We start from the raw sequence: 10,316 nt of genomic DNA on the forward strand, positions 1-10,316 counted from the left end.
AGTCAGAAATGAAAGATACACTAAATGAAATGAAGAATAATTTACAGTGGAGTAGAGGGTGCCAAGAATAAAATCAACAATTTGGAATATAAGGAAGCAAAAAACACCCAATCAGCCCTAGCCGGTTTGGCTTGGTGGATAGAGTGTCAGCCTGCAGACTGAGGGGTCCCAGGGTCGATTCTGGTCAAGGGCATGTACCTTGGTTGCAGGCACATCCCCAGTGGGGGTGTGCAGGAGGCAGCTGATTGATGTTTCTTTTTTTTTTTTTTTTTAATATTTTTATTGATTTTTTACAGAGAGGAAGGGAGAGGGCTAGAGAGCCAGAAACATCGATGAGAGAGAAACATCGACCAGCTGCCTCCTGCACACCTCCCACTGGGGATGTGCCCGCAACCAAGGTACACGCCCTTGACCGGATTCGAACCTGGGACCCCCCAGTCCGCAGGCCGACGCTCCATCCACTGAGCCAAACCGGCCTTGGCGTGATGTTTCTAACTATCCCTCTCCCTTCCTCTCTGTAAAAAGTCAATAAAATATATTTTTAAAAAAACCAACACCCAATCAGAACAGCAAAAACGAAAAGAATCCAAAAAATATGAAGATAGTATAAGGAGCCTTTGGGACAACTTCAAGCATACCAACATTCACATTATGGGGGTGCCAGAAGGAGAGGGGAGAGAGCAAGATATTGAAAACCTATTTGAAAAAATGACAGAAAACTTCCCTTACCGAGTGAAAGAAATAGACGTACAACTCCAGGAAGCACAGAGTTCCAAACAAGATGAACCCAAAGAGGCCCACACCAAGATACATCATAATTAAAATGCCAAAGGTTAAAGACAAAGAGAGGATCTTATAAGCAGCAAGAGAAAAGCAGTTAGTTACCCTATGGGAGCGCCCATATGCCGTGTCAGCTGATTTCTCAACAGAAACTTTGCAGGCCAGAATGGAGTGACAAGAAATATTTAAAGTGATGAAAGCTAGGACCTATAACCAAGATTATTCTACCCAGCAAAACTGTCATTTAGAATTGAAGGTGAGATAAAGAGCTTCACAAACAAGAAAAAGATAAAGGTGTTCATCACTACCAAACTGATATTACATAGAATATTAAAGGGTCTTCTTTAATAAGAAGAAGGGGGAGGGGGAGATAAAAAATAGGAACAGTAAAATGGCAAATACATATCTTTCAGCAATAGAATCTAAAGATCAAGATGAACAAATAGGCAGAATAGAGGCAGACTCAGGTACAGAGAACATTTTGACGGTTGCAGGATTAGAGGGGGGTAGATGGTATGGGTGAAAAAGGTGAAGGGATTTAGAAGTACAAATTAGTCAAAGCCCATGAATACAGACAATAGACAGGTGAAAGCCTGGGACAGGGTGGGCAATGGGTGGAGGGAGGCAAAAGGGAAAACAGGGACATCTGTAATACTCAACAATAAAATAAACTTTGGGGGGAAAAAAAACATTTGGCAGCAGACCCTGGGATAACGGGCCACTGTACTCACCAGCTGGCCTCTGTCCTCACTTGAATGATAGAGACAGACTTGACCTCCTTTCTAGCTTGACATGAAAGGGCATCATACCATGTATACTGGCATGTCAACGTTAGGCTATTGTCATGCAGAAATATCGGTTTCCTCACACTGATCTACTGGATAGATGTGCTCCTCTGACAGGAGAGGTTGCTCAACAGTGTCATCCACAAAAGCCGATTGTAGAGGCTTTTGAGTCCTGTGAGGGCAGTAGTAAAGCTCTAGAAGGAAATAGAACATCTTCATAGGTTTTGTAAAGTGGCTGTAGAAAGCACCAAACAGTAAGACCTGTTCAGGGAATGAGCAGCTCTGTCGAGTGTCATGTGCACGGCTTCACTCAGTCCTTGCCTCTTGGGCGGGGGATCCTTTTGGATGGCTCTGGCTGTATTTTTCTTCTCTGACGGGAAGTGTTGCCTCTTTTCCTTCCCCAATGACAGCGGATCGAGTGAAGAAGGGGTTTGACTTCCAGTGGCCCCAACCTGATAAGCCGATGTTCTTCTATGTGACCCAGGGCCAGGAGGAGATCGCCAGTTCGGGTACCTCCTACCTGAACAGGTATGCAGAGGTTTGCCTGCCACAACAGCTGGCTTTAGTGGTGGCTTGGCCAACTCTTAATTAATGTATGTAATGCTGGTCTGAAACTGCCCTCCTCACTCTGTTCTGTTTAGGTTTCTCAGGCCACAGCATATTCTCAGTTCGCTTTTCAGTGTTGTTTTTATGTTGAGCAGATTCTTTGTGTGTGTGTGTGTGTGTGTGTGTGTGTGTGTGTGTGTGGTGAGCTTTTTCTGTCCTCTATGACTCCCTTGGTCCAGGACAGGATGGCCCCAATGTGGGCATAGCTGCCTCGGCACCTCCCATAGCCTCTGGTCTCAGGAGTCCACAGGTGCAGCCCAGGGAACTGAATGCCTGGTTTCCTTAGGACGGAGGCTGCAAATGTTGAGAAGATCACCACGAAGCTGCTGAAGGCAGGTGCCAAGCCGGACCAGATTGGCATCATCACACCCTATGAGGGCCAGCGCTCCTACCTGGTGCAGTACATGCAGTTCAGCGGCTCCCTGCACACCAAGCTGTACCAGGTGCGAGCTCCATCTCCCTCTGCCACACTGACCTTGATCACCTGGCCAGGGAGGTTTGCATTCGAATGTTAACCTTTCTGCTGAGTCCTGCAACTCAAGACTGTCTTAAGAGTCAGAAATGTGAGACAAGGTTCATAAAGTTGTTTTTCTCAGGATACTTTTCAGAGCATAACTTGAAAAGGCTCCAGGGTTGACCTTTAGGGCTGTGGTGTGTGCTACGTTGTAGTGGATGTTTCTTATCCATGAGAAGGCTGTCCACTTTTGGGTCAATACCTGGGTAAAATGTCCAGGTGTATCTCATGAGGGTGCAGGACAACATAATTATTTTTCCGTGTGGAAATGAACCATACTATAAAGTATGGTTCTGACGGTGACATGTGGTCTTCGTTCGGTTAACTTGGGAACAGTCTCGGGTGTTATAATGAGCAAGTACGCTTTTATTATTGGGAAACAGATTCCCAAAAATAAAAAGACAAAGCGGGAAGGCCAGGAGAGCAGGGCCGGGGACCAGGGATTCAGTGGTGCATTTGGACATGCTTCATGTGGCCTCTGGGTCTTTGAGGGCAGCCAGCTGACTGACCGTGACCATGTGTCCCTGCAGGAGGTGGAGATTGCCAGTGTGGATGCATTCCAGGGGCGTGAGAAGGACTTCATCATCCTTTCCTGTGTGCGAGCCAACGAGCACCAAGGCATCGGGTTTTTAAATGACCCTAGGCGGCTTAACGTGGCCCTGACCCGAGCAAGGTACAGTGGTTGAGTCCTGTCTGGGCTTGTAGGTGGCAATTGTCACCTTCCTGTCTCAGGGTCCTTCAGAGGGACTTTTCCTCAGGGTCTGACTTTGGGAGGCTTCTCACTTCCTGGTCCTCTTGTTAACAGTCCTCGCACCCCAGCCACACCTTGGGCTGGCAGTACAGGGCCTGGGATGGGGCCTTTGCCAGTTCCTGAGGTCCAGAGGCTACAGCAACAACTTAGAAAGCAGGGCTCACCTGCAAGTACTTTGCTTGTGTGTCCTGGTGGTTTTCTGTGGTCTCCGTCTCATGGACAATGTCCGTTCTGGCCCTTCTGACTTGAGATTCAAACCCAGTGCCTGAAGTGTGTCCCTGTCGAGTTGTTGAACTATGAGTCTAACGTTTTGGCCCTGACTCCTTTTTGGTTCTGGGATGTAACTGCTCTGAAATAGTGGTAACAGCAGAAGAGACTTGGAGAACAAGGTGGCTCCCATGCTGCCCTGTGCCAGCCAAGGTCAGGCTCATGTTCCCACATCAATTCTTTCCCCACCCAGGACACTTGGTTTTCATGGTTACCCCCTTTGTGTTGTACACTATTGTTAGGTGGCCAGCATGGGGACATGTCCCTAACAGCTGGGTGAAGGTAAGTGTCCACAGAAGCTAGGCCCAGGCTCAGCCATCAAGTTACATGCCTAGTCAGGATCCCTGAGGCATCTCAGGAGGCCGACTTGAGGCTACAACAAGGAAACTAGTCTCTGAGCTAACCTGCCATCTGGGGTTTTTGTCATCTGAGCCCCTAGAAATCCACTTCCAAATAAACAGTGCAATGTTAACAGCTTGTAGGGTGGGCTCCAGTGCCAGTCATCATGGGCAGGCCAGGCATCTAGGCAGGGAGGCTGAGGGTGGCCCCCAGTGACTTTGGACTCAGGTTTTGAATTTGTTTGGCCTCAGACTGTTGTATGTGGTGTTTGTTTGCTATGAGGCCATAAGCACCATGTTCTTTGCGCCCACACCTTGCAGATACGGAGTCATCATTGTGGGCAACCCTAAGGCCCTGTCCAAGCAGCCCCTGTGGAACCACCTGCTGAATTACTACAAGGAGCAGAAGGTGCTGGTGGAGGGGCCTCTGAATAACCTGCGGGAGAGCCTCATGCAGTTCAGCAAGCCCCGGAAGCTGGTCAACACCATCAACCCTGTGAGCTGTGGCCGATAGTCAGGAGGGATGGGACCCCTTTTCCTCCAAGCCCCCATTTTGGCACCTGGCAGTGAGCGATGGCTGGTGTAGCCTGTGGAAAGCGTGTGCATGTCAGTGTGTGAAGAGGAGCAATGCATGCTGGCTCCCCACACCAGTGTCCTGAGGTCTGGGGCTATACGGGCTGCGAAGTCCTGGGGGTATCTAGGAGTGAGACAAAGGCAGTTAGGAAACCTTGTGAACCCAGGGTGCCTTGGGGGGTGAGGGGTACAGGGCTGCTTGAACGGAAGCCAGAGATGGAATGTTGAGCATCAAAGGCTGTGTTATTGAAAGAGGAGCGGGATTTCTCACCTACCCAAACCCTCTGCAGGGAGCCCGCTTCATGACCACAGCCATGTATGATGCCCGGGAGGCCATCATCCCAGGATCGGTCTATGATCGGAGCAGCCAGGGTAAGTCCTCTCTGTGGGGGCCTGGGCCAGCACTGAGGATGTTGACCCTTCCCACGCCTGCACTGCATCTGTCCACAGAAACCTGCCTGACAACGAGTTCCTTCTCAGCTTCCCTCTCTGAGATCAAAGTGTTGGTCTTTGGCAGTTTCTAAAAAGAAGATATTTTTAAATAACACAGTTCTGTCGGGTTGCCCCCATGCCCCCCACCCCCACCCCGTGCTCCCCTTTTCAATGGGAACTCATACATGCAGTTCCTCCAAGTGGCCTGCAACCTCATTTCAGATTTTGTCTCTTCCTGAAGTCCCCTCTTGCTCTGTCAGAGCTCTGAGTTGGGAGCATGTTCTCATCTCCTAGTGGAGTCTCTGTATGTCCCAACGCTGAGTCTGACCCCTGCTGGTGGGAACACCTCTTCCTGCCTGAGCCAGTGTAAACGGTTCTCTTTCATCCCCCAGGTTCTTGCCTGCTGGGACCCTTCCCCACCCCAATCAGCACAGAGGGTGACACAGTGCCCTGTCACTCACTTCAGTGCCACCTGCCCACGTTTTTTACTGTGGGCTTTGTTCCCTCCTATGCTCAGTATTCATCCTGAGGGCAGGTGTACCCCAGCTCCTCTTACATGTTCTCGGCAGCCCCCTTTCTTTGACCCTGTATTTGCCTGGCCTCTGGGTTCAAATTGGGGATCGTGTTCTCTAACAACAATCCTCTCATCACCACATCCAGCAAGTTGCTGTGTAGCTGAGGGTGTCCAAGGCCTGTGCTTCTTCCCTCAGTCCCCAGGGGCTGACCCAGAAGACCATGTTTTCAAGTCCGTGGGGGCCTTTGGTCTGTGGAGCTTAGTCATTCTCTTGCTTTTTAGTGTGTGTGGTATGAACATGTGTTGGCACAGAAAGGACCACTTTTATTTGAAATATTGAGTGGTAGTTCTCAGTTTGTCAGGTCCCTATAGTTGTGTCAGAATACCCTAGGGGAAAAGGTGGTTTCCCAGGCACCACCCCCAGCAGGTTGAGAAGGGGATTGATGGTGAGAATCTGCAGCAGGCAGTTCTTGCCATGGGGACACCCTAAAAACTGCAGGCAGAGCAGTGACAGGATGGGATAGGCATCCCACTGCAGGCAGAGTAGCTGACTGGAAGTAGGCAGCAGACTCACCTGTACACAGTGGAGAACTTGCCATTCACCCTGTCTTACAGGCCGGCCCTCGAACATGTACTTCCAGACCCACGACCAGCTCGGTATGATCAGTGCTGGCCCCAGCCATGTGGCCGCCATGAACATTCCCATCCCCTTCAACCTGGTCATGCCACCCATGCCACCACCAGGGTATTTTGGACAGGCTAATGGGCCAGCTGCAGGTGAGCGAGCACCAGGCCTCGGAGCAGAATCACTTGTCATTTAGGCTTAGACCTCCTTCAAGGAATCCTGCCGCTGTATTTCAGGCCGAGGCACCCCAAAAGGCAAGACGGGTCGTGGTGGACGCCAGAAGAACCGCTTTGGCCTTCCTGGGCCCAGCCAGACGAACCTGCCCAGCAGCCAGGCCAGCCAGGATGTGGCATCACAGCCCTTCTCTCAGGGGGCCCTGACACAGGGCTACATCTCCATGAGCCAGCCCTCCCAGATGAGCCAGCCTGGTCTCTCCCAGCCTGAGTTGTCCCAGGTGAGCTGGCTACACAGAACTTGAAATACATCCACTTGCAGAGAAGTTAGGCCAACGCAGGGTGCCCTCCCCACACACACACAGACACCGACACCCCTTGACACACTCCCCAAAGGACTCAGGAGGATGGCCTCCTGCGTGGCTGCCCTCAGCAGTGGTGCTGTGGGTTTAGAACATTCTGTCCCTGATGCTGCCCTTTCAAACAGTCCTAGGTCACCCGCCTCAGTGGTGAGGTAACCAGTGTGGGTCTCCTGCTGCTCAGGTTTCAGGACTACTTTTTCAGACTCTTCTCTGGGCTTGGGAGGGGCTGAACACACAGCAGATTCTCAAAGTTGCAAGGACATGTGCCAGTTCTCTGGCTGCTCATCTCCCCAACTGTGTCTTTCAGGACAGTTACCTTGGTGATGAATTTAAGTCCCAGATTGATGTGGCGCTATCGCAAGATTCTACGTACCAAGGGGAGCGGGCGTACCAGCATGGTGGAGTGACGGGACTGTCTCAGTACTAGAAGGCAAGCCAACTCCGGAGGAGGGCTTCACCGGGACCTGGACTTGTCAGAAAACTCGGGAAATGTGGGAGTCTTAAGTTCAGGAGGGGCCAACTCATCATTGTGACCTGTCACTACAGGTCCCTGCACCTCTCCCTGTGTTATGTCCTCTCCTGCGAGTCCTAGAACTCCTGAGAAAGGCTGATTGTGGAGGCCCATAGCCCCCTGGGCAGGCAGGGAGGTGGACACATCCCTTTCCCTGACTGGCAGCTTGTGAGGGTGATGGGTCCTGGCACTAGATGCATAGGGAACTTCTGCAGAAGGTGCCTGTGAGTCATGCCTTGCGGTTCCCATGTCGGTGTGCCAAGGAAAGCTGTGTGCTGGTACTGCTGGGAGAAGGGGTGCCACTGTTATAGCACAGGCTGTAGCCTTAGCATTTGACTGCCTTCTGTCTCTGGTTGGAGAGTCAGTGGTCTAAGGGCTGTCCAGCACATGAGGTCCCATTTTACAGGTGAGAACATAGGTGCTAAGTGGAAGTAGGGAGAAAGCACCTTGCCTTCCAGGCAGGGCTGGGCTCCTACTTTCTCTGAAAGCCTGTGCCCTCTCCCTCCCCCTCTCTACAGGTGGCAGCGGAAGAGCTAAGCTTTGTGGCTTAGTCCATCAGCATCTTACTCTGGGTAATAAAAAATAAAAATAAATGGATACCTGTTTTCCACTGCTAAAACTGAAGCACCACTGTGAGCAACAGGAGAGGGAGAGGAGCACCCGAGGGAGAGCAGCCCGAGATAGTGAGCGCCCACTGCTGGCACCGCGGCGAGGAGACAGAGGGAGAGCGGAGGTGGGGCCGGCCAGCCCGAGAGCCCTGCAGCCAGCTCGCCAAGGAGGCCCAGCTCGCCGCGTCTACACCTGGGTCTGCGACCAGGAGGAGGGAGGAAGACCCTCATCTCAGAGTAGCCCTTTCCTCTGTTCTTTCTTTCTTTTTCTCTTTTATTGAAAGGGGACTACGTTTTATCAGGAACAACTCACATTTCTGTGCTGAACAGGCTCCTTGCAGCCGTGCCTAGAGAGCCCCGCTGAGGCGCGTGTTCTGTCCACACTGAGACCTTGCAGTCACGCTGCCTGTGTTCTAAGAGGGTTTTCATTTAAAGAAAATGTGGTGTTTGGGGTTTTCTGTTTGTTTCTTAAAGATTCTTTCAAAGGAGTACTGAAAAATACTTTCCTGAGTTTGTCTCTCAAATCTTAGTGGTGGACCTGGGAGATGCAAGAAGCTTCCAGAAACGAAGTTTAAACGAGCCACACAACGAGGTTAGGATGAACACCTGTGACGCGATCATGGAGAGGAAGATTTTTGTTTTCAGCTTAGTTTCCAGCAGCTTCTCCCTGTGCGTCAGGGCAGTGAGAGAACATCGCCTGGGCCCACGGGCTCCGCTGGACTCCGAGAAGCAAGGCACTTCTCACATGCAGTGGACTCAGTCCCCTGAAGGGCCCAGCAAAACTAGCCATGAGGCTGGAGGGTGGGGAGGTGGTCGTTCCTCAGCCAGCGGCTGCTTCCCCAGGGAGACGCCCACGGTCCCTGTGGCCATCAGACAAGCCGAGAGCCTTGCCCCCCACCCCCTTTCTCTCCACCCCACTCCCAAATTTTGAGCCCTTCTACCTGTGAGCATAGCTTCAATGAGTTGGGGTGGTTTTCATTTTATTTGGGAAAAGAAGTTTCAGAAATAAGTTGGTTCTGTGCTGAAGGTGCTTGGGGGAGTGTATCACTTCAGCTGTACAGACGCATCAGGCTGGATCTGCATTGTGGAAGTTCTTGTGGTTGTGAAAGGTCCCCTGTGGGGGCAGGTGTTTGTCACCGTGGTGACCACCAAGTTGAGGACTGTTTCCTGCCTACCCAGGTCCTAGTGACCATGACCCCAGCATCCCTTCCCCATGCGTCTGACACTGGCCCTTAACCCAAAACCTCCAGATGCCACCTGGTACACGGAGAGACAGGGACACACAGGCACCTTTCTTCTGGCAAGGCCTCTTAGCCCATTGCTGTAGGGCTTTTGGTAGGCCACCTAGAGGCATTGCGCTTGGATAGGCTTCTGCTGTGACCCTGTGCGCACCCTCCCCCCCCACTGCCCTGTTCCTTTTTTGGAGTGCTCTACCTCGCTCTGTGCTGTTGGCTTTTATTCACCTTCTAGCAGCAATTACTCTGAGTTTTCCAAATCAAGGAGCATCTGTACCAAGGCAATGTCACTTCTGATTTTTGGTCAATTTGTTTTAAGCTCTTTTGTCACCAATAAAATGTTAAAAACAACTCTTGCATGTGTCACAGAGCTGGATAAGCTACAGGGGGTGGGAGAGCACTTAGGTCTGGGGTCCTGCAGTCTGAAGGGCAAAGCTGAGAAGGGCTGGGCCAGCAGACTGGAAAGTGTGTGGGGGGGTGGGGGGGTGGCGACTCCCAGGGTCCCCTGTATACAACCTTCTAAGAGGGCCGGTGGCTCCAGACCGCCCTTCCCCCACCAGCCTGATGGATGTCAGTACTCCCCCAGCCCCAGGTGACAAGACCCAAAGACAGCAGCTCAAACCACCCAGTGTTTATTGTGTCCCCGCTCCTGAAGTCTGTCAGCGGCAGCCGCACTCGTCCACCACCATGTCCTCGTAGTGCCGCAGGACCACGTTGTCGCTGTTGTCGAAGAAGAGCACGGAGATGGGTGACAGGCGCGCGGGAACACAGCAGGGCAGGCCGGCAGGACCCGGGGCTGCCGAGTGCATGAGCGCGCGCAGCACGGCGTGGTTGAGCGCGGGCGGCCCCCCGGGCCCGGGCAGCGTGGCGGGCAGCGAGCACTGGCCCTGGCAGTAGTTGGCCAGGAAACCGCGCGGCGCAATGACCCAGCGATGCCAGCCCACCTCGCGGAAGCTGACGTAGAGCCGCCGGGCGCGACAGGAGCCCCCGTGGCCGCCACCCACCGAGGGCTCGGCCTCGCGCCGCGGCCGGGCGAAGGGGTGGCACAGGCGCGGGTCAAGGGTCACCAACAACAGTGAGGCCTCAGCCAAGCGCCCGCAGGTGCCCGTGTCCCGGGGGCGCAGCGCCAGCACCAGGCGGAGGCTGCGTGGTACTGAGGCGTTGTGGGCCCAGGTGGCGCCCAGCAGCTCAGCGCGCACCGGCGTCCCCAGGGAGACCACTGCCTGGCGGAGCAGCACGGGG

At 52.8% G+C, this 10,316-nt stretch overlaps 2 protein-coding genes across 2 annotated transcripts in view; one reads left to right on the forward strand and one right to left on the reverse strand.

Moving 5' to 3' along the window:
- UPF1 (UPF1, RNA helicase and ATPase) overlaps positions 1-9,425 on the forward strand; it is a gene marked incomplete at its 5' end in the record, with an annotated part of 41,569 nt that extends 32,144 nt beyond the window's left edge. The window contains 9 exons of the mRNA XM_023764004.1: positions 1,976-2,093; positions 2,458-2,614; positions 3,216-3,358; positions 4,363-4,537; positions 4,905-4,986; positions 6,176-6,337; positions 6,422-6,639; positions 7,028-7,150; positions 7,750-9,425. Coding sequence (XP_023619772.1) covers positions 1,976-2,093; positions 2,458-2,614; positions 3,216-3,358; positions 4,363-4,537; positions 4,905-4,986; positions 6,176-6,337; positions 6,422-6,639; positions 7,028-7,147 — 1,175 coding nt within the window. The remainder of the gene's footprint in view (positions 1-1,975; positions 2,094-2,457; positions 2,615-3,215; positions 3,359-4,362; positions 4,538-4,904; positions 4,987-6,175; positions 6,338-6,421; positions 6,640-7,027; positions 7,151-7,749) is intronic.
- A 265-nt stretch (positions 9,426-9,690) lies between these two features.
- GDF1 (growth differentiation factor 1) lies at positions 9,691-10,315 on the reverse strand (the record flags this gene model as incomplete). The annotated part of the gene is made up of 1 exon (XM_006100426.2): positions 9,691-10,315. A coding segment is annotated over one exon (582 nt), but the record flags the coding sequence as incomplete, so codon positions are not given.
- Between the last annotated feature and the right edge of the window lies 1 nt (position 10,316).

This window comes from Myotis lucifugus, unplaced genomic scaffold, assembly GCF_000147115.1.
Source record: "Myotis lucifugus unplaced genomic scaffold, Myoluc2.0 scaffold_311, whole genome shotgun sequence".
Lineage (NCBI taxonomy): Eukaryota > Metazoa > Chordata > Mammalia > Chiroptera > Vespertilionidae > Myotis > Myotis lucifugus.